General features: G+C 44.6%; 1 protein-coding gene across 2 annotated transcripts in view; it reads right to left on the reverse strand.

The window, feature by feature from the left end:
• Nucleotides 1-988: 988 nt before the first annotated feature.
• SNX13 (sorting nexin 13) overlaps nt 989-24,398 on the reverse strand; it is a 130,008-nt gene continuing 106,598 nt past the window's right edge. For both annotated transcript variants that reach the window (XM_036759186.1, XM_036759185.1), the window contains exons 19-26: nt 22,869-22,976; nt 21,397-21,507; nt 13,054-13,215; nt 10,903-10,974; nt 9,330-9,475; nt 9,080-9,148; nt 6,508-6,620; nt 989-4,597 (exon numbers count right to left, since the gene is read on the reverse strand). In XM_036759186.1, coding sequence (XP_036615081.1) covers nt 4,350-4,597; nt 6,508-6,620; nt 9,080-9,148; nt 9,330-9,475; nt 10,903-10,974; nt 13,054-13,215; nt 21,397-21,507; nt 22,869-22,976 — 1,029 coding nt within the window. In that variant the 3' untranslated portion in view covers nt 989-4,349. The remainder of the gene's footprint in view (nt 4,598-6,507; nt 6,621-9,079; nt 9,149-9,329; nt 9,476-10,902; nt 10,975-13,053; nt 13,216-21,396; nt 21,508-22,868; nt 22,977-24,398) is intronic.

Consider the following 24,398-nt stretch of genomic DNA (forward strand, 5'->3'; position numbering starts at 1 on the left):
TGAGAGAAGAGACAATTTCCTTGAGGGGATTTAGTGGGAAAGAAGCCAACTGCAGTCAGGAAAACCTGGGTTCAGGTCTCACCTCTGACACATCCTTCTCATGCCCATACCAGGCTATGTCGAATGGAAAAGTGAGCCACATTCTCCCACGTAACGGGTACTTAGAATCATTTCCCCTTTGATAGCTGTGATCTCATCCCCATGGACCTGTCCATTGGTGGACGGTGACCCATTCCAGTCTGCCCACCCTCTGCCCCTAGTGGTCAGCCCATAATGGTGTTTCACAGATGCTCACTGGATTGATTTCAGCAGACTCGAGGAGTCCACAGTCTGAAAACAACGACCCAAGCTTGGATAACTACAGCACCACATTCATGACGAGAGCACTGGAGAGAACCAGAACAAAGTGCTGGGTTGGGTCCAAGAAAGAAAGCCTGCATTTAAGGCGAGGGAGAGACATCATTTTCATTGCAGAACTTCCCGATTCCTACCCAGCCAGGAGGGATCCCCAGCCTCAGCTAATGCTTTAGCTCAGCATTGGAGGACCTCAGCCAGCCACAACTGCGGTGGATTCTGGATCCCTCCAGTACGTACCGCTTCCTTCCCCCAATCACTACGTTAATTTTGTCCATATCCTTATTGTACCTATCTGTAAAGATGTATGTTCCTGGTACAGTGCATGTCCGCCCCGCTAATTCTCTGCTTTTTGTGATGATAGACCCCCTTTATACTTGTAAACATTAAGGCCCTGCCTCCACTCCATACCAAAAGGCCTTTTGTTCATGTGGATTACATCTATCGATCTTTGCTATATTAGAAATGAAAACATCTTAGTATCATCATGAAAGTGTTTTGGGGACACCAAAGCTTCCCTTGTTCTCAGAGCACTGTTTGCCTCCATGTGTTTTCAGGGAACATTAATAATGTTAGACAGGATATGTTTAAGGTGTCAATACATCAGCAATTATTACATAACACTCAACCGAAAGAAATTTGTTAATACTTTATTAGTGTAATATTTTTCAGCTTTCCTAATGGACAGAACATAATGCAAACTCCAAATAAAAATTTTACTTTTTTTTTTCCAGTTCAATAAATGACTGACATTTTGATTGAAGTTTGTTCTTTGCTCAAGGGGAGTAAGTACTGATAGAACAAGGAGGCACACAGTTGACAGTGACTGTTCAGACACACGCACAAGGCATCTTCACCAGCTCTATCCTTAAGATGTGCTCGGCAGAGTTTGCCCTTGAAACATGGCGGCCATTCTCCCCCAAGCAAAATTTACCAATGCAAGAGAATTTTACAAGGAGTACAACATGTCAGACTTTTAAAACAAGTCTTTAAATAAACAGATGCAGCAACAACGGAATGCAAGTTGTTGGGTTAAGAAGACAGTTTAACCTATGTCTCAAAACATTAAAAATTCATTTATTTTACAATTATTCAAATTCACATGCGTTAAATGAAAATATTGCACAAAATTAAATTTTAGATTGTGGAATTTAAATAGTTAACTTTTTAAAAAGTTGGTACACATTATGGTAGCACTTAAAATTAACTGTTTAATTATAGCAAACACCAGCAGCACAAGCTTGAGAACAAACCAACTGAAGTATCTTAAAAACTTTAATATTCCTTCAAAAGAAAATTAAGGCTAATCAAGTGCATTTTTTGGTCAATGGCACAATTATTTCAGCATCTATTGAGAACAACCAAATACTAGAATATGTCCAAGTGCTGTATTTTAATTATACATTTTTCTCCAAGGTAACAGAACACAGAAGTTGGCAGGGAGGATTTTTCTCTATGTTTGATCGTGTAGAGTCTTAAAGACAGAACAGCAACAACAAAAACCAAATTAAGAACCTCAAAGAGATTATTTTCGATAGCTCTTGCCCAAAGGCACCACTGACTTTAAAAACCGTTATTAGGAAATTAAATATCAGAAGACACAAATCTTCTTTCATATATATATATATATATGTATATATGTATATATTTATAGATGCACTAATGCAATGCCTTTATGAATGTGGTACACTGTACTTGATTTGTGGACTAAAGATGTTAACACATAGCTGGACCAAGATACCTGAAGATCTCTAGAATTTTAGCACGACCATGGTTCTTTCTGAATTCCAGAATACAAGTCTCTTTAGAGAAGATGAACCTGCTTTAGCCCGACTAATATTATCTAATATTCTTTCTCTGAAAATACTACCTATAAATTCTTTAGTAAAAATTGACTCAATTTATTCAGAAAAAACTTTTGGCGAGATTAGTACCCAGGTTCTCTTTGGGGGCAGGGGGTGCTTTATACTGACTTTAGACACCATTTTTCTATGGTGACCTATATCTCTCACATATAGAGAGTTTATCTTTCACACACTGTACACACTGGGCTATTTTGAACAGTCTTTCATTTGTACAGAACTGAACTCACTCTTATATTTTCAAAACAATCACAATGACAATGGGCAGGAGAGGGCATGAAAGTCATTTTTCTAGTGGCCAAGTCAGTCCTTCCTATGGATGGACACATTTCATCAATCATTATTTTAAAGCCTTGGGAGGAAAACCCAACGATCTTAGGAAAAGACAACCTACTACAAGTCCTCAGGAGTTCTCTCTTTCAGGGCATTTCATTTATGCAGTTTTGAAGACAAGCAACATAGGTGAACTCCCACATACTGCAAGTGTGCATGATGACATCAGCAATAAACATGATTATTATGACAAGTATTTAAAGAAAGGCTTCATTGTGTTAATAGGCTTAAAGCAGATTCCAAGAGAGAAAAAGAAAATCAACATGGGGTGTTTTCTCACCCTTAAAGCTTTCAAATAACTGGGCCTTGGATGCCTAGACCCTTTCTCTTAGCTGGAAATATACACATACATACATACATACATACATACATACATACATATATATATATATATATACATACATACATATATATTGCTGTCACCTGGGGGCTTGATCCCCGCCAGGATCTTGGCTCAGTGATCTGGTAAGTAGCTTCATGCTCATAAGCTCGTAGTGTTAAATATTTTTAAAAGAAAGACATAAAAAGAACTTCTCCCTCCCCCATTCTCAGTTGATGGGAACATGGATATTTGCGCAGGAGCATCCCTCATGGCAGAAATGAAGAATCCCGGTGGAGAAAATGGAGCATAAGAAAACTCTGAACTATTCAGAGGCCCCCAAAGAGTGAAAGTACACATTTGCTTCTTCATAGTATAGAATTATTTCAGGGAATTAAAGGGATAGACTGAGGGATTTTTGTAGGGCTTTTTTAAACTTTACATTACACAAAAAATAAAAAAAATATTTAAAAAAATATTATAGTTGTGTTTTCATTCTTTATTTTTATCTATGTACATTGTGGTGGATTTAGGAATTTGTATATTTGCATATGACAAATGGCGTTCATTAAAAATCTTTTTTGGTGAGTAGCAAACCTAGTAATCTAACCATGGTAAGTGAAACTCCAATCGATTAAAATGAGAAGAGAATAACTTTTTTGCCAAGTGAGGGTTTTTATGTTTCCATTTTCAGGACCAAATATGCATGGTGTTTCTTCTAACAAGCTATGCTGCTGTGTCCCCTGGGGCAGGTGGCCCTTTGGGCACCCCCACTGGCCTAGTGGAGACAGGGGGCCTGCAGCCCTTTCCAAAGACGATGGCATCTGAGCAGGCTTCCTTCTCCATCCCAACAGGACCAGTCCATTGGGTCGGCAGGCCACCAGAGCTCATGAGGGCCCTTCAAGCACATCCTACACATAAAAGGGACACTCTGCTCATTCCTCTGAATAACAAATACAACTGGATTCTAACATTACCCAGTTTTATTTCTTCACATCACAAGAGTATAGTTAATTAGGGTGAAAGAATCAGATTTCTTAACCGTCAGTCCATGCTTTGGGGAGCACTGTGTTCTGTAACATTGCTTTCACAGGGCAATGCCTCCCTCGCAGGAATGCTGGCCTAGACCTCAACAGTTCTAATGCAGAACAGAGCGCCCTCCCCCCAAGCCGCCCATTGCACAATCTCCCAGCGCCCAGACAAGAGGCCACTCCTCATGGTGAGCCCCTCCCATACGTACTCTCTGGCGCACACGGCTGGATGAGGCTTCCTCGGTCAGACACGCCGACGCCCATCTGCCTGCGGCGGTCCCGGCGGGACGATGGGTGAAGATGAGCAGAACCCCAGGTCTCATGGATGTACTAACGGGCTAACGTGCGACACTACAAGACCGGAGCAGACCCCAGGGCCAGGAGGGACGCCCCGGAGGCCCTGCCCAGAGTCCGTCCCAGACAAGCCGGCCCTGGCTTCCGTCTGCAGGGTCACCTCTTCTGCAGAGAGGGCGGCGGCGCTGTCTGCAGTCTCCGCTTGTACTTCCTCATCTGCTTGGACCGCGAATGCAGTTTGTTGAAGAGATCGCGGAGTTTATACTGAGGAAACAAGGTTTCTAGGAAGCCCTCCAAGAAGACGTAGGCCATCCTTTTATTCAGCTGGCTGTGCTGGAACATCTCGAAGACGCGCAGAATGCCTTTCCGCGTGGTCTCGGCCCCGATGATGTGCTTCAGTTCATCTACGGAGAAGAAGCAAGATTCACTTTTAAAAATCAAAGACACGAACCTACTTCCTAAGCTACTCCCAATAAGCTAAGCACGAGCGCTCCATTCATTCAGGGACTTAACACACAGGAGAACCTCGTGAGCCCCAGGACCTGTGCCAGGCACCATGGAAGATCCAGAGGCATACGGCTTGATTTCGGCCCTCAGGATGCTAACGGCTCGAGCGACAAGACATGGAAGACTACCATCACCCCTATCGGAGTGCTACAAGACCCCAAGTGGGGCTGCAGACATTAGGAAGAAGAAAGAACCATCTCCTTGTGGGGGGTTGTAGGAAGGCTTCATGGAAGAGGTGAGTCTGACCAGGGGAGATGGAGAGCAGGCCACCAGGAAGAAAGAACAGCTGAAGCAAGAGAAGGGGAGGTGAGCAGAGAGGGAGGCCCATCTGGGGAAGCAGGACCAAACCCATCTGGCTCCAGCACCAGCTTACTGGAGCGGCAATGGGCCTGGAACAGACGTTGGGACCAGAATGGATATCTGCGCTGGATGTGAAAGGCAACGAGGAGCCACAAAAGGTTTCTGAGTGAGGGAATGACATGGCCAATGCAGCACTTTGGAGGAGACTGAGAAGCAATCTCCTAAGGTGGGAACCAGTGGGATCTGGACCTGGTGGAGGCCACTCACAGGGAGGCTCAAGAACACTGTGCTCTTGGCAGGAGAGCCAAAGGCAACAGACTGGGCATGTACATGGAGCCTGGAATGCAAAACAGTGAGTGTCCAAGGGTGTGGGAGGTGACAGGGAGGGAAGGTCCTAGGATATCTAAAAAGGGACACAGTAAGTCCTGAAGAGAGAAGAAAGGAGGGAGGGAGGGCGTGAGGGAAGGAAGGAGGAGGCAGTTTCCAAAGTTAAATGGAAGATGAAGAGGTTTTGCACCACCTTGTTGTGAGGTACAATTCCCCCCATGACATGTAACCTCCCAGCAAGGAGGCCACCAGCTCTCTCTTGGCTTCAAAGCCCCCTGACTTTGTCCTCACTAAGCCATGGAGACGAATGAAGAGTTCCTAACTCCTAGGATTCTTTTTTGGTTCAAAGTACAAAATGAAAAGTAAAGGCAGTAAAGACATCTATTTGATCATTTTTTAAAGAACGTTGGGAAAATTACATCTCATTCAAAGGTGTGAGCCAATGCATTATTGTAAAAACCTGAAAATACTAGTTAGAAACATATAATAATCTGTTTGTTACCCATGAAATACTCTTTCATTCCAATTTCTACTAGGAAAAAGCACAGGGAAAAATTTAGATAACACTCTCCTAGGACCCCTTGGAGACAATGAGAAATGACGAGGGGCTAAAGCAAACCCTCAAGAGGCGATTGCAGAAAACGTCATTATTTTGAACTAAAATCTTGTCTGAATGGGCAAACGTTACTTGAAACTACAATTGTGTTGGTTTTGGGTACAGACAGTAAGAAATTAAGCTGACAAAGGCCTGCCGAGCTGAATTCCTTTGGGGAGACCCTCTTTAATGGACAGATTCACAAACACCTGGCTAGTCATATACCTCTATGTAGATGGATCTTTTTAAGGTGCTTGAAAGTTTGTTTTTAATTGGATTAGATATTTTCTTCTTTATCATAAAGTCAGAATGAATTCTTCAGATCTTTCTCCCCCATCTTGGCTGGTGGGCCCTTCCTCCCAGACAGTTATGCCTCCAGAACCCCCACAGAACTGTGAGACAGGTCACCTGGTCAATGATGTCACTGACCATTCTCTTCAATGCTACAGCTCAAAGCCCATCCTGTGTCCCCACAAAACCAGGCTGGGGTGAGATACAAAGTAGGAAGGCGCTAGTGCACACACTCATAAGATGCCGCACCGCCTGAGGGAAGTCCTAAAGGAGCCCAGGAGGCTGGCTACTCACCAGGCATTATCTCGAGAAGCTTTGTTTTACCCGCGACTCGGGTTCTCATCCTGATAGCCTTGTCCCTACATGGCACAGTCTCCGCTAAAATGCCATTTGGCCAAAAGGCATCCCTATTCAAAAACAAGGGGAACAAAAATGAATGTCTAAGAACATTGCTAGCTCCCCCAAAGTACCCTAAGCCATCTTATAAAATATAGACAAATATCCACACAAGGAGAGACAATCCATTGTCGTGTGCATGTGTGTGTGTCTGTGTGCATGCATGTGTGTGAGTACATGCATTTCAATGTTCCTTGCGCTGCTACTAGACTCTGGTAAGAACAGCCTGGGAAGGCAGAAAAGCCTTAGAGTATCCCTGCCCTTGAGAGGCTGACAGACAAGCCGGCAGGGAACATGGAGGTGTGTGTTGTCTTGTCTATATACGTATCTGAACTTGCATGCACTCACGGCCAGGTGCCAAAAGAAGGGGTCAGGTCACATCTGTGGTGTCATTCCCACAGAGTCTTCTATGTGAGAGCATGAAAAAGGGGTTTGGTCACGTGGGCGTGGACTCAGAACATGCTGACATGAGGTGGAATCTGAAGATGTCCATCTGCCATCAAGGACAGGAAGAGGCCATCCCACTTCTGGGATGGACAAACTTCATGCCACAAAATCTCTCTTCCAGTTGGGCTAAATTCACCCTGACCCTGGAGATCAGTGTCCTTTCCCCCAAGACTGATCTTTACAATGTGCAGCTATCAAAGGTCATCATGGGAGATCATCTCTCTCCTCCCTTCTCCCCCAAGGATGTGGTGCTCAGAACTACAGATCACAGGGACCATCTGATCCAAATTTCTAGTGCTACAGATGAGAAAGCTGAGGCCTGGAAAAGTCAAGTGATTTGTTCAAGGTCACAGAGCTCTATAGTAGGTGGCAGAGCTAAGGACTAGAACCCAGGACCTATGACTTCATACCCAACACTTAATCCTGCTTCCAGAAGATGATCAAGAGGGGGCTCTTCAGTCCTTCCTTTGGAGGCAGTCAAACCTCAGGACAGTGCTTCCTATGGGCTATCTCCAGAGAAGAGCTGGGGAATGTCTCTAGAGCCTAACATTCAAGCCCTCTCCAAGCTGGGCCCCAACCTCCCTTGTCAGTATATTTCACTTTGATCCCTTCTATGGACTTGGCGCCCCACTCAAACCAGACAACTCACTGTCTCAGAAGCTTCCTACCTCTGGGCCTTTACACACCATCCCCCTTTCCTCCAACATGGCCTTCTCACTTCCTAGCTAGAAAGACTCCTGCTATGAATGTCTCAGGCCCTTTTGAGCTTTCCTAGACTTTCATCATATTTTAAATTGCATCACACACTGACTCCTGTCCACATCTCACAGCCTACCCTGCACCACCAACCCTGAGAACAGGGTTTGAGCACCGTTCTGTATCCCCAGCATCTTGCCCAGCCCTTGGGCTTAATTAAGACTTGTTGCTTAGGGAGAGGAAGCTCTGTGGCTGAGCCCACCCTGACATGGCCTTTTTGGGCCACCATCCTGAAGAGGCTCTGTGTTCCATAAGCCCCATGCTATGGGTGCATCCTGTTTGGGCTCAGCTCTTTGGAAATTACAGAGGCAGACAGAAAGGGGAGTGTGAGAAGGCAATATGATGAGAAAGCAATTTCTGTGTGTCACCTGAAGAGAGATATGTCCTTTCTCAGGATGGACTGGGGAATAGGGAATGGGAAGGGAGACTCAAAAGAATTTTGCAAACTTCCAAATTCAAAATGGGGAAATTTTCAGCGCTCTCTAAGAAAGGACTTGGGAGTATCTGAGGCTTTGAGAGTTCCAATCGATTAAATATATAGACACCAATACAAATTCAAAACATTCCCAACAAAGCAAGGATTTACTGACTCACCAATCTGGGTTTCTCTATGCCCCTTCTCCAGGACTGTGAATGAGCAAAAGAATCCCTGAGCATGTGAAGTGAACCAAAGACCCAAGTGAACCCATGACCCTGAGGCACCATTCAGCCAATGTTTCCACAAGTTCAATCAAGCGGGTATCTGTACACTCTTCCCATCGGTTTTAAAGCAGGGATGCACTTAAGAGAAGTGAATGTTCCAGTGTTAAGTCTTAGAATTCTAATGACTAATGTAAATCAATGTCATGACCAGGGAAAGACCAACACTGAAAGTTATCATTAAATTGAAATGACAGTCATTTTCCTCCTCTGCCAAAAACCAGAAACAACCACCCCCTAAAAAGCCCAGAGGAAACCTCAACTTGCTGTCCCTGACACTGAAGAATAAAGCCCCTGAAGATGGTTTCTCTGAGAGGAGACAGCGCTAGATGTGGAATCAGAGGACGCGGACACAAGTCCTGGCTCTGACACTTACTAGCTGTGTGACCATGGGCAAGTCGCTGCCTTTTCCCCCCTCTGAGAATCAGTTTCCCCATCTGCAAATGGGGAGAATAACAACTTGAACTCTCTAATTCACAAGACTGTCATAAGGAAGGTAATGAGAACGAGGAGCTGTTCTAATAACCGCGCTGCACTTTTAACGCCCCAAGATCTTTGTGAACAATACCTGAAACGTTTGACAGAATCAGCAACTTGCTCAGGTGAAGTCATCCAATCCACATGGTCAACGATTTTTCTGAAAATAAAGAAACTTCAGTGAGCAATCCCATGACCAGAAAAACAGCAAGCAGCAGCAGAAGAAACAGTTCAACGTGTGAAATGCTGATGCATCTTCCAGGGGTGGGGCGGCAGGGGGAGCTAGGCCACAGAATGCCCCCTGCCCCGCCCCGGGGGCTCCTGGCTGCTGAGGGCACTACCTATTGATGGTGTCTCCATAGGTGGCTCTGATGAGCTGCTGCAGGAGATTTTTGATGTTTCTTCGCAGCCATTGATTTCTCTCCTTTAAGTCAAAGACTTCGTCCATGAGGAGCAGCATGACTCGAAGAGGAATGTTATCATCCACCTCACAGAAGGAAAAAAAGGAAGGGAATTATTACTCGGCCCAGAACGTTCCTGGTGGCTCCGGGGCTTCTCTGTCTGGCAGCGCCTCTCTAGGGCGAGGGCGGCGTCAGACTTTGTGTTCCGGGGCCCAAAGATCACTGCAGATGCTGACTGCAGCCATGAAATGAGGACAGCTAGGTCACACCTGGACAGCAGACTAAAAAGTAGAGACACCATCCTGCCGACAAAGGTCTGAAGAGCCAAAGCTTTGGTTTTTCCAGTAGTAACGTATGGCTGTGAGAGGTGGACTACGAGGAAAGCTGAGTGCAGCAGAGTCAACACTTTTCAATTGTGGTGCATGCAATTGTGTGTGTTTAGAAGACTTTTGAGAGTCTCTTGGACAGCAATGAGATAAAATCAATCAATACTTAAAGAAATTAATTCAGACTATTCACTGGAACGTTAAATACTGAAGGTTAAATATTTGGCCACATAATGAGAAGATAGGACTCACTGGAAAAGACCCTGAGGCAGGGAAAGATTGAAGGCAAAAGTTGAGAAGAAGACAGCAGAGGATGAGATGGATAGAGAGTGCCACGGGAAAAATGAACATAAGCTTGGTCAGACTTTGAGAGCCAGTGGAGGACAGAAGGGCCTGGCACGCTGTGGTCCATGGGGTCCCAAAGAGGTAGACAAGACGAACAACTTAACAACAACAAAGACAGGTCGACTCATGTCGCAGCCTACTTCCTCATCAATAAAACGGGACGATGATACTTGCACTACTGACCACGCAAAGTAGCTGGAAGGAAAGTGCTTTGCAAATCTTAAAGCACTACATAAATGTGAACTGCCATTCCTATCGGTATTACCATTAAGATCTCAGCCCTTCTCTTCCCTGCATCAGTGTTATGATCCAAACACTGCAGAGACAGGATTCACAAGAAAATGAAGGCCTGAGTCATTTCACTGCCATGCTCAGAATCTTGTTTTCTTTTTGGACACAAACCTTCGGATCTCCACGCTGACTGCTGGTCTCGTCAGCCACCAAGTTTTCTGCTAATTAGGCCAAGAAGGTTCTGCTCTATTCTAACACATCAAATACACAGGACATCCCTGTAGTCATCTGTAGTCATCTCCACATGCATACCTCCCTGCCTGTACTCCATATGTGCCTAGTCATGGACAGGGTGTCTCTCCCAAGGTGCTGGGAGCTTCCTGTGGACATTTCTTGCCTTTCTCTGTATCTCCACATTTAGCACAGTGTCTGGCACGCCGTAAGCACTTAATAAGCCTTCCTGACTGCCTACCAAAGGCCAGTACTATTTATCATCAAAATAATTTATGAGAAAAGAGAAACTTAATGGTAAGCATGAAGACAGCAAAACTCATCTGCAAATTATTTTTCAAGTCAACAGCTAAAAACACTGGGAGGAAGAAATCACTTACATTGTCATCGAGCTGGGCAGAGACGCGGCAATGTTCAGGATCAGAATCTGTCTTCTGAATTAAAGGAGGCACCTAAGAGGAACATTAAAAATAAATAAGTATGCTGAAGAGCACAATGTAACAAAAACAAACAAAGACAGAGAAAGAACACGCTACAAAAACAACAGAATTAAAGAATGTCTCATGGATAGAGCAGACATTTGTTCTTGTAGAATCTGGGCCCTACTTACAAAGAGAACATTACAAAACCCAGTAGCCATCAAACAACATCTTTAAGATTACCCTTGTCACCACAAACGGGAAACAAAAACATTCATACAGTTTGAAGCACACATCACTTGATGACTGAAAAGCAGCTAAGCTCCCAGACAGTTTTAAAATAGAAGACACAGTAATGACGTTTAGATAGTATTTTTAATTAGTTAAATGCCCACTGAGAGGTGGCTGCAGGGCAGCAGAGATAGCTCAGCTTTGTTTCTACACAAGTGTGGGTTGATTCACTGGTCCAGACCAAACTCTGAGGGATGACGTCAGCCTCTGAGAGAATGGACTGGAGGAGGGGAAGACATGGAGGAAGTCTAATAGGAATTTAGTTAATGACTCAACACTGGAGATTAGAGATCAGCCTATGTGCAGGACTCAGGTGCAAAGAAGTGGGAAATGAAGCCAGAAGGACAGGTGAGATTGTCCAAAGAAAGAAGGCCTTGAGCAGACCCTTAGGGGATGCAGAACCATGCCACTGGGTCACTAAATAGGAGAAGGAGGAGGAGGTTAAGTCAATTCTAGCAATACTTATTAAGCACCTTCTTGTATACACTAGAGAATCCACTGTCTTCCAGATGTATGGGATCTAATGGGGGAGATAAAAGCACAAACCCAAGTCTGATACAAGGTAGAAAGGGGTAATGTCAAAGGAGAGGTCAAAGCTCTGGCGAGACCTTCAAGAGTGAGGCCTGCCTGCGTTCATCTCCTCCTCCGATGGATGGGTGAAGAACACCCTTTCCTCCCATGATGCAGCGAGCACTAATCCCCACCTTCACTACTTCTCAGCCATGGTCTTCAGGGAGGACCAAGCCTTCATCCTGGTGTTTTCATGGCTTATGGGTAGCAGGGAAGCTTTCAAGGCTGCTGACCTAATGCCAGTCTGCCTGACTGGCTCAATACCTTTTCCAATGATCTATTTCCTGAATAACATACTTTATTTTCCTTATAGGTTCATAGAATTTAAAGTTGGAGGGGACCTTAGAGGACCACCTTGTCCTATTTCACACCTGAAACCCGTCCAAGTGTGTAGAACCCACCGAGGCTGGCATTCTACCAGCAGGATCCTGGAGAATCCAGCATCACCTCCACACCCTGATACAGCATCAGAGGAGGACTTTGTGGAAGCAAACATTTTTTAACAATAATTCATTAATAATAAATTCAAATTCAAATATGGAAACTGGAAATATATTAAGACAGCTCCTTCCACGAACTCAGATCACTGGTATGCCTCACAGTTTCGTGGGACTGACAAACTCTGAAATACATTTATGGTGAGAATGCAGCAATACCAAGACTGATGATAGAGAAAGGCTCTTTTGTCAAATGGCAGTCAGACTGCGGCCTAAAATGTGAGAATTGACTGGGATTAATATGATCAGAATGAAGACTAGAATATAACTGTCATAACAGCACTTAATTATTGTACAATTAATTCTGGTAAGTCTATGACTAAAAAATGTATAACTTAATAGCAGAATGGATTGAAACAGTGAATTTTGCCATTTATTATTATCCTCTGGATAATAAAATGAACAGCAGACTATCACAGGGGGACCAGAGTCTAGAAGCCGGCGCCAAAACTCCAAAAAAGCTGAGTTCAAGCAGCAACTACCTACTTCTCCCAGTAAGTCACTTTACTCTCTTACTAAGTAAACAGAATAGCAGCTGGTCTCCCCCAGCAGAGGTTTCCTTAGGAGGAATCCTCCACACTAATGAAGTCACAGGTCTGGATAAAAAATGTATTAACATGTCTTCTTATTTTTTCATAGAAGAAATTAAAGAATAAATAAGGAAACGAAACAGATGTCTTGCATGAAGATTATCCTAAAATACTGATCTGAGAAAAGCCAACTTGTAGAAATATTGTCCAAAAAGTACTCTTACCTTGAAAAATGATTGCTTTATGTCTTGTCCTAATCTCTCTGACATTTTGCCCATGTTGTCTGACATTTTCGTCATGCCCTCCGCCAAGCTATCAGGAAGAGATTTAACTGCATTTGAAACGTTCCTCATAGAATTGCGAAGTGGATTTACAAAGGTGTCCATCTAAACGGGAGCAGAGAATACAACGTGACTTTCTCCTCTCCTGCGTTTTCACTTCCAACTAAGAAGCCTGGTGAGATACGTTACAGTCATTAATTAACTTCCCATACCTTTGCTCCAAGACTCATATGTGACATAAGCTGGAGGTGAGCTTCCCATTGCAAATATACACAGTGTAAACATTTTGAAATGGGGAACAATTATCTTTACTTGGTCTTCAGTATATATTTTGCTAATAAGTACAGGCCAAACGCTGTGGGGTCTATTTTGCATTATGCCAAGGTTTTACTATTTAATCAAAGAGACTGTAACATGTTTATAAGGCTGAAAATTCTGTAATCATTTTCACAAAAGAAAATTCAATGTACAACTTCTTCTCTATTACTTCCTGGAAGAAGACTTGGAAATTATAACTGATGATGATGATGAAATTAACATTCACCCCGATGACACAATGAAAAGTGAACAAATGGGCCTGGAGTGGACAAATACAGTAAGTGCGCATTTATCTGAAATTGAAACAGAAGGTTCCAAAAATAAAGATAAACACAAAGAATGGCTCGAAAACTAGTCAAGATCAGGAATATATTGTAAAAATAGACAACCTGAAGGCTACGGCACCGCGTCAGTTTGGAGTCACGTCCACTCTTCCCCTTGGGCAGCTCTTGTCCTATACAGATGATTTCATTTTTCAGAAAGTAAAGAAAACAAAAAGGAGAATCCATGTGGCCTAAAGTGGAACCAACTGCTAAGAGTGGATGAGGAAGCAGCAAGAAGCTTACAACTAGTAATCGTGAAACAAGAACTGAAATTCATGGGTTAACAAAGTACTTGACAGACATTATGTGATCACCCAAAGCCACCCTCTAACAAAAGCCTTCAGGTCCCCTCTGACTGTGGCCCTCCTGCGATTCTGCCACCACTGGAATCGACACTGTGCTGGGTGCCGAGGGTTAGTATATCCCATACACAGATATCCACTTAATAAACTGAGTTAGGTTCAGGAAAACCTCGAAGCAGCGGAGGGTGCACAAGCCACGGCTATGAAATCACAGATTTCACACAAGCATCGAATGCACTGTTTTCTACACTGGCCACTCCTCTGGGAGTCCAACTCCAGGCCTGCGGGTTTCTCTGGGGGTGGCATGGGGGTGGGGAGGAGGAAGAGCAGCAGCCTTGGAGTCACAAGACCCAACCTTGATCCTGGCTCTACGGGCAGATCATCGCAGGCTTTCTCCTGTCCTGCAAGAATTACGTGGAAACACAACAAAGAAAACCTTTGGCATCAGCATAATGAAGGGGTTTGTTTTGGGGACCAAATGATTTCTGCTCCCCTGTGCTCATCTTTAGGTCAATTCTCACTCTGCCTTACATGTCAAAGAGCCCAAGCCTAAAGCTAGAAGTCCAAGGAGAGCCAAAGGCAGCCGCTGACCCAAGGAGCTCGACACTGTACACAAGCAAGCTCTGAACTGGCTGACACGGGGATCACCAGCGCGAGAAGGGCTGCCTGCAGAAGGTAAGAATGAAGGCACCCAGGGAAGGCAGGAGGCAGAGAACCAGTGTCGATTCATAAAGCTGGGACAGGGTGTCACGAGTGGCCAGGGTCACCAGCTCCCACACAGAGCGGGAGGTATAAAAAGCCTGCAAGGGTTGGAAAGGATTTTAGAAGAGAGAAGATTTTAGTTTTGATTCCGGAGGTAACAGGAAGCCACTGGAGTTTACCGAGGAGAATGACGTGGTCACACCTGAGCTTCCTGGAGAACACTAATAGCAGAGGGGAGGACAGAGACCTACCAGCAGGCCACTGTATGGATGAGGGGCTGCACCAGGCCAGAGTCGGGGTCAGAGAGCCAATAAGGACATAGATCACTCCAATGGGCTGCAGTCCTCACCAAGCACTGTCAAGTGCCCAAACAGTATGAGTACTAGGTTGCCTGAAGGAGACCTCTTGAGGACACCCCTCAGTGGGGTTGGGAAGCCAAATGCTGCCCTGGGAGCAGTTTCTCTTCATTTAACAGAGTGGGGCAAGCAGAAAACTAGATCGAGTCAGAAGACCCAGACTCAAGTCTTGGCTTGGTCACTTACTCACCATGGGATGCTGGGAAAGCCACTTAAAGCTCACTAAGTTTCAGGCTCCTAACTTGTAAAAGGTTGAGTTAGTCACCTTTTCTGGGCCTTGGTCACCAAATTTCACCCAATAAGATCTGCTACCTCTTCCTGTTCCTATGGTCAACAGTCTGTGACTTCTAGACTCCCTCTCCCCACCCAGGTCCTCCACCAAAGGGCTCCCCTGTTGTCCATGGGGGTGCTCACAGGACACTGGTCGGACCAATGAGAAACCAGGGATCCATCTTCCCTCTACTATCTGAGAAACACCCCATGGCCAGACTTGCTCCACAGGGCAATGTTCTCCCTCACCCCACTTCTACTTGCCTTGGGCTGCTATGACTATTACAACTGGCAGGCTGGGACAGAAGGTGCTGCTCTCTCCATCTAATGGGATGAGCCACAGAAAGAAAGAAGCAAGGACTGGAGGAAGAAAACCAGATTTTAGAAGAATTCTGCAGCAGAGACAAGGATGGACCCTGGGGGCTGGTCACAAAGTGATATGCAAGTCAGAGCAAAGGGTACGCCTCTTCCTTCGCTGGGCTGTGCAGAGAGCTTCAATGGAGAGGGTGCCTGGGGATCCAGAGGATGAAAGGCAGTCGATGGGTACAAGACTGTAGATGTTCAAAGGCAAGAGGCAAAGGCAGAGTAGAGAATGAAAGGAATCCAGAGTTGGAACTCTGCCAGTTAGAGAAGAGGTGATGATGTAGGTGACTGTGAGTCCTGTGATAGAGAGATGAGTGAGGGGGAGAAAGGGATGACTGAAGAACTTGGGTTACAGACAGAAAGATGGGTCACTGAATTCTCTCTGGCGCTAGACCCAGAACTGAACTCAAGCTACTGGCACAGCTTGTACACCAAGGGATGATTTGTTCCCATAACATGGGACTTCTAAGGTCTCTGGTGTCCTGACACTGGATGGGTCACATCCAATGGATACGATTCCCCAACACTGGCTCCCATGCCACAATCCTGCCTTCTGGACACCTGGTGCCCAGTGTGAGCGTCCAGAAACAGGCATTCAAAGTATATGTGGCGGCTTGAATGCTGGGTTCTCAGAGATGTGCACAGAATCTCATGGATGTGCATAGGCTCTCTACTGCCTCTAATAATGCAAACCCAAACAAACACTGCTGTGCTCTTTGCCTCTCTACTAGGCACCCCTGTCCCCTCAAGCTATCTCAGACAGCATCCGTGTGCTGCGCAGGGTCACCCAAGTCCAAAGGCAAAAGGTCCCTGAAGGCTCATTCTTTACAGGGCCATGACTGAATATTCAGGTGTACAGATACCCAAGGCAGGTCAGAACCCGGAGGGAGGAGTCAATGAGAAGTAAGCAACAAACCACTCTGTCGGCTTCTTCCTGAGGATGGGCACAAAGATGTACACGGGAGGCTACAGTCTGCTGTCCTCAAAGACCTCCAGGATGCCTTCCCTGACATTATTCTGCATCAACAGAACTACAGAACCACTCCATACACACTGGCAAGCATTATATGGCCCCTGTGACCTCAACCCAAAACGCTGGCAGAAACTACCACCTCTGCCATGGACAGGGCCCCTTTACAACACTCCCAGACCAAGGTCAGCTAGGTGACACAGTGAGTAGAGCACTGGCCCTGGAATCAGGAGGACCTGAGTTTAAATCCGGCCTCAGACACGACACACTTACTAGCTGTGTGACCTTGGGCAAGTCACTCAATCCTAATCACCCTGCCTTCCCCCCTCGAAAATAAAACAAAACAACAATACTCCTGGACCTAATATTAACGTACCAAACGAAACAGGAAAAACAATAGAAAAGGGTCATCAACTAACTGCCTCTTGCAGAACACTAGAAGCTCCTTGAGGGAAGGGATGGCTTTTTGTTTTTATATTTGTATGGCCAGCTCCTTACGCACAGTCGGTGCTTAATAAATGCTTTCTATTATGGATCGCTCATTACCCTTGTAAGGCAAGCACTGTAAGTACTGTTACCTGGGCTTAAAGGTCAGCCCAAGGTGACCGAACCAGGAGTGACAAACACCAAAGTCCCTCGACTCCAAACGTGGTACTCCTTCCACAGCCATGTCCTCTAGCAGCTGAATGTCTGGTTTTAAGAAAAACTGCAGGCCCGTGGGCAGCCCTGACGAGGACGGTGGACGGTCCTGATGAGGACGGCGGACGGTCCTGATGACTTACTCTTTAGCAGCCAAATGACTTGAGAGTGGGGCTGCCTGCCCACACAATCACAGACCTTCAAGCGTAACCGGGGCCTCTGACAACATCTAGTCTAACCTAAGTCCTTTACAACATCAAGCACAAGCGGTGACCCAGCCTCTTCCTGAATCCTGACCCTCTCCCAAAGCAGCCCCTGCACTATGGGACAGCACTCATCGTTAAGAGCTTCTCCCTAACATCGAGCCTAAATAGGACTCAAGACTTGCCCTACAGGGTCCTCTTCCACATGGCATCCCTTCAGCTATCATCGGGTCCTCCTGAGTTCTCCCTCTTCCAGGTCACACGCCTAGTTCTTCAATGACGTGGATTAAAGGACCTTAGCCGTCCTGGCTGCTCTTCTCCGGCTGCTTTCCAGCCGACGCCGCCTTCTGCAGGAGGCCTTTCTCGCCCCCACTAGTGCCTTCTATGAAACTGCCTCCCACTGAGACTCTATATTTTGTCCGTACCATTGTTTCTATGTTGTCTTCCCTATTAAATGTGAGCTTTTTGAAGGCAGGGACTATGTTTGTGTCTCCCTTCATATCCCTGGTGCTTATCACAGTGCCCAGCATACAGTAAGCACTTAATAAATGCTGACTGATTGTTAATTTCTTAAAAAGGGCTGTTGTCCTTCAAACTGCAGCACCAGAGTTGTACATAACAGTCTCTCCGATGTCTGATAAAGGGCACGGTACAAAGGGCTCCTGGTAAATGATTGTGTTTACTCAATTGGGTCTTTCTAGACACTGGATACTATATTTTTGCAACCTGTGGTAATATGCTGCATATTTTCTCCCATCTTTGTATAATCTACATTAATCTTGAAGTCCAGGCCCCTGAAGAACCTATGTTCTGTTGTTTCTATAAGAACGATGCAATCGTCAAACACCACTAAAATTTCATCTTGTTAAACAGATCTGCTTGAATCGGCTATTTTTGGACTCCTTTCTTGCAATATTATTGATTCAATTAATGCATGAGGTATTCGTGGAGGGTCTTTTGGTTCCAATCTTGGAGCTCGGCAGTTCCACAGACTTTACCCTGTGCTGAGCCAATATCACAGCTATGTGTGACAGGTCCACCAACACACACTTCTTATGAGCCTTTACCACTACTCTACAAAGCAGTAGTATGTTTGTTCAGTAAGCATTCTGTAAATTTTTAACTTGTTTACTTGTAATCTGGGAACATTTATCAGTCTTATTCCTCCCTTTTGAAAAAGAAATGTTATTTCCATGGATGGCTAGGGGTGATGGGCCTCAGACTGTTCGGTTACTTGCCCCATCTACTGCCTTCCATCACAGTGAATTAAGTGGGCTACTGAAGACACGGCCCCTGCTCTCAATACCTTCTTCCTGTCATACTTTGACTTCAGGATGCCATCAAGTCCCTCGACACCTGCAGCCGTAACTGCCTCCTCATCAGTTCGGTGGTCAGTGCACCTTGTGTGGAGGGGCTCAGATTCACAAGCACCATCTTTGTCCAAAGGATCTATTGGGCTTCTTGATTCAAACTCAAAGCTATCAGTCCCTACTGTTCCCTGGATTACACTCTTATCAAGTTCAGACAAAATTCTGAAGGTCCCTGAAGATCTTTCATGAAAATCACAAAGTGGTTTTGTGTTTCGTTCTTTGGTCTGTTCTGCTTTTTTAGCCAAACCAAAGAAAGCTGGGTCAGCACTTGTCACTGACTTGTGGGGGTGCATCCTCTGGTGTCCCACATACTTCTGACATTCTGTGGCTAAATGTGCAGACAGCCCCACCTGAAAGTCTTAAAGATGGCCCATCAGAATGGAGTTTTACTTCAAATGAAACATTCCACAACCAGGGAATGAAGGTGATGGAGAGCCCCACACCCTGTATCAAGTATCCACTGAGAGGCTATTCTGGGCAGTCCCCCCTGTGACTTGAAAGCCATACCTAGCTCTACTCAGAAGAGATGTTAAAGATATTAGGGCTAGCCAAAGCCTGAAAGACACCACGCTGTATTTCAGTTCTTCTCAACCTTATTGTGTTGCTAATGTTTAAATATCAAACAGTTTTTAACATTGGCATGTGATAATTCAGTATTCTCACTACATCTGGGTCTATTCTATACAGGCTATCCCAAAAGTCTTAGGGCAGTGTTAAATGACCTTGCTTTAGTCTCTCCCAGGGGCCCTTGTGACTGTCCCACTTCTACAGTCAGCACTGTCTGGGGACATTTCTACTTTGAAGCTCTGGTGTACCTGGCCAGGAGCCCCTGGAACACGGGCTGTGCAGCTGACTTCACTGGCCTCCCTTCAAGCCACGGGTCCCGAGCAGGGCTCCCCTATAACCCGAGGCTTCTCTGACCATTTTTCTTTGTTCCTTGCCTGAGTCCTAACCTAATCAAAAGTGACTATATTGTTCTTTTCAGACTGATTTTCACTGCAGTCCTATTCCAGGTGATGCCAGTGGAGCCCAAGCTGTACTACATTCTACCAAACTCAAAAGGCTTTTGGATAGAGATACTGACTACATGTCTGTTCTCTGGCTGACTGCTCTGCCAGCCCCCTTGAGCTCCTTCCAACCTCTGCTCCACCTTTCTCTTTCTGTATTTGTATCCCCTGCACTTTGCACAGTGCCTGACACACAGCAGGTGCTTCATAAATGGTTATTGTCTACTGAGTAGGCCGGCTGGGAGTGGTGGGGTGGTGGTGGTGGTGCTTTTTTCAGGTGCCATGACTTGTGAAGACCACCTACTGACCTGCATAGTGCTAGAGATATAAGCTTCTGAAGGCAGTGCTCACATGGATGAAATCACGGCTGTGTGAAGGAATGTGGCACTCTGGCTTACCATCTTTACTCAGACAATGAGGACCACAGAGCAGAGACAGCACACAGGTGCTCACAAAAGTCCCCAGACTAAAAACTAATTGGGAAATGCTTAGCACAATAAATAAAAATACAAGAAAACATAGAGAATGGTAACACGTGGTTTTCTGAGCCCATATGTGGCCCACAGGTCTGATAACACTGTAGAGAGGAGATGGTAATGGGTCAGGACCCAAGACCACCCAGATTCAGTTTATACTTCAGGCACTGACTGTGTGACGCTGGTTAAGTCACGCAACAGCCTCAGCTTCCTCAGCTGTAAAAACTTTTGGGGCACCTTACTCGGGGCTGTTATGAGAGTCAAATGACAGCTGCCTACAAAGGCAGTGGTCAACCTTAAAGTCCACTGGGAAGGTCACCTATCACTGGTATCAGTTTCCTCAGGCAAGGGAAAGTCACAGTCAGCTTGGGCCCCCATTTTGTCCTGATATCCTCCCCAAATTCACCTCCCCATCCATGCAATTCGCCCTTCTGAGTCCTGGAGGTCAGTCACACGTGGATCCTGCCCAACGGATGGATGTGTGAACTCCTGCACGTGGGCCTCCTTCACATAAGATCACACACCACTTGAAGCAGAAATACCCGGTTGATCTACAGGGCACTGCGTGGACAGAGGGGCTAAGAACGAGGGGAGAAGATCTCCGGGGTCAGATCTGTGCACAATCTGCTCACAATGTCTTTGAAGCATCAAAGTAGGGGGTTAAGATGAAGGGAAGACCACCCCCACAGACACATATGTGTATGTACGTATAACAATTCATAAACATTTATTAAGTGCCTGCCCTCAAGGAGCTCACAGTCTAGTGGGGAGACACGAAGCAAGAGCACAGGCAGATAATACTGACATCAACAGGAGATCATTGAATCAAATTAGGTAATTCGAATTCTTATTGAAATAAAGATTGGCCTACAACAACTACCAGTTACTTTAAAACAGAACTTAAACAACAAAGGTCTCCTTAAAAGTTCCCCATTCCTGTACAGAGGAATACATCACTTCCAGCCCAGTGTCCTAAGGGCTTCTCACCTTACGAGCAAAATCCCCTTTCCCTTTGCTGTAGGCTTTGTTCTCCAGAAAGTCACACACGTAGGGAGCCAAGGCAGGGGAAGCTTTCATCATTTCAGGGGTCAACAATAACTACAAAAGCAAAATGTTACTTTAAATAAAAACAAAGTTCATGGCATTTTTACAAATCTGACAGATAGCACAACCAACCAGTACTTTTGAACGTATCCTCTAAAAGAACTCATTTTATTGTATGTGGTAACAATTACCTTTACTCACAAAACACTTAGCGGAGAAGTTCTCTATCTATATTCATTTTGTAAAATACTGTTCCTTTTTAAGTTTTATCAATTCTTTTTAGAAAATGGTCAATGAAGAATGTGCATCTTAAGTTCTTTTCTATAAAATTATGCTGAAGACAATATCCAAAGTAGATAGGATAATCACAACTGAATTTGTCATGAAAAGGGAAAAAACCATCAGTCTGAAAACAAATTACATGAGCAAGACAAAAATGAACACATTGTTCTTAGGATTCCTGGCATTCTCAAATTAACATTCTCATTCAGTTCTTATCACTGATCTTGCTCCTTTAATAAAACAAATTACTAAGGAAATGAATATACCAATGAATCTATTAAATAAATGTCATAAGAGGAAAAATGTAAAAAGTAATCACTTTAAAATTACAAATTACTAAAGAATTCACTAACCTCACTAGAATAAGTAACTCCACCTAACTTTAGAATATATGAATTTGAAAGACTACTCAATCTTATGAATTAGAATAGGAAGTCAGCTATGTAACATTAGGTAGGCAGTGGGGGCATGGTAGTACAAGAGATGCTGGACCACCGAGCCCCTGACACTGGGGGAATCACATCTGCTCAGGGCTGAGACCACCTGAGGCATCCTCAGGAAAGTCTGCCTTACGAGGCAGCAGATACCCGTGCTACACCACAGCCTTCCAAGGAATGAGAGTTAGTCCTTGGCTAGACCCAAGAGTCAGGACATTTCCAAGAAAATCCAAAGAGTTCTAACATGCCCTAAAAGGAGTTATTTCCATTGAGATCATTTTAAGGCGATCTTAAAGAAAAGGAATAAAAAGGCACACTGGCCGACAATCTCTGAGCCTGGAGTCAGACAACAAGTTCTAGACTACAGACTGGTACACACATCTCAAAGGGTGTGGTACAGATATTCCTAGAATGGCAGATGCCCATCTCTTTTCACATCTATGGAAAGACACCAAAATGATGTGGTCACAAGTTCTGGACGATGAAGGAGGGAAAATATGTTTTTAGCTTATTATAGAATATCTACATGTTATGGTACTAAGGAAGAATGCATAGAAGGAAGTCTTAAATTCAAACAGGCAGGAAGGTTCCTATAAATAGACATCCTAATCAAGCTTTTCTAGAAAAAGAAGCCTCCTATATCGTTCTGCTAAGATTTAAATGACAAGATAAGGTCAATAGCAAACACACACTTACCTGTAAATATGCATTTAGGTCCTTTTTTCGCTTTTCTAAAAAGTCTCGATCCATATTGTTAAATGTTTTTTTACCAGGGAGCTTCAAAATGCTTGACAGATTCTCAAACTAGAATACAAAATATATTCAATATTTATCCCTTAAAATTCATTACTTTGCTATCCACAAAAGTAGGCAAGAATTTTAGACACTTCAACAAAGAACCCACTTCTCTAGAGAAACACTCTCCTAGAAGCAGGGGATGATACTGAGACAAAAATAGTGGATCTATTCTGAAGACAGATGATGTAATGTCATATATCATAATTGATAATTAATTTTATATTACCTTTTGACTTGGAAATAAGTATCCTACATATGAATAACTATACAAATAACTTCTGAAGTATATACTACTAAATTAGCAGAAGGATAGGTTTTTACAGATTTCTATAAAACATGGAAGTAAGGGTGGGCTAAAGACAAGGAATAAAAAACCAGGACACAGTTCTTTAAAAAAAAAACAAAAAACATCAGAAGGGCTAGGAACACTTCCAGGTGGATGGACAAAGGATAACGCAATAAGAAAGATCTGTCTTGGGCCTAGAAAAGACCAAAACAACCGAGAGCTGATGACCTTGTCAAGTACCCTTGAGAGCCAAGGTACCTGGCTATGATGACCACACTCTACTACAGCCTAGAGGACCCAAAGCAGCCTGGTGGGACTGCTGAATACACAGGCAGTGATCTCTGAAAGACTGGGGCAAACATGAGCAACACTCATTTTCACAAACTGTAGGCCAATGAGCACAACTTTAACTACTTGAAAATTCTGGAAAATATTACCAGTGGGGTGGTTTATGAACATCTAGAAAAAGAGGTGGTTCCAAAGAGCCAGCTGAGATTTAACCAGACCATCATTACTAAACGCCTGGAAGAGGGGACACTGTGCATGCAGTTTCCAGAGATTTTAGCAAAGTACTTGAGAAAGTCTTTTGTGCTGCTCTTGTCAAAAAGATGTGGGGAGGACAAGAAATGATGACATTAATTCACAACTGACTGAATGGCTGCGGCTAAAGAACAGCCATTGTTGGAACAGCTAATCAGCAAGCATTTATACAGCATCTACTATGTGCCAGGCACACCAAGATAAGGAGCTTATACTCTACAGGGCAGAGACACTCACACCCAAGCACACACACACTAAATGTAAACACAACAAATGCAAACAAATGGAAAGTTGTCAGGAAGTCAATAAACAGTGAGGGAGAGCAAGATCTAAACAAAGTGGCCCATAAGCAGTGGCATCAGAGAGGAAGAGAAGGACCATGTGAGGGGAGATCTAGGCCAGGGCCCAAGCAGTGCCAAGGAGCTGAAATGGGAAATCAACGCCATGTGGGAGGGAACCCAAGAAGGCCCATTTGGCTGAGGGCACAGGAAGTAAGGTACCACGAGGCTAGAAAGACAAGTGGGGGGCAGGCTGGGAAGGGCCTTAAAAGCTCAACAGACAAGTTTATAGTGCACATTTTTAAAGGAGGCCAATAGGCAGCC

This window comes from Trichosurus vulpecula, chromosome 5 (genome assembly GCF_011100635.1).
Source record: "Trichosurus vulpecula isolate mTriVul1 chromosome 5, mTriVul1.pri, whole genome shotgun sequence".
Lineage (NCBI taxonomy): Eukaryota > Metazoa > Chordata > Mammalia > Diprotodontia > Phalangeridae > Trichosurus > Trichosurus vulpecula.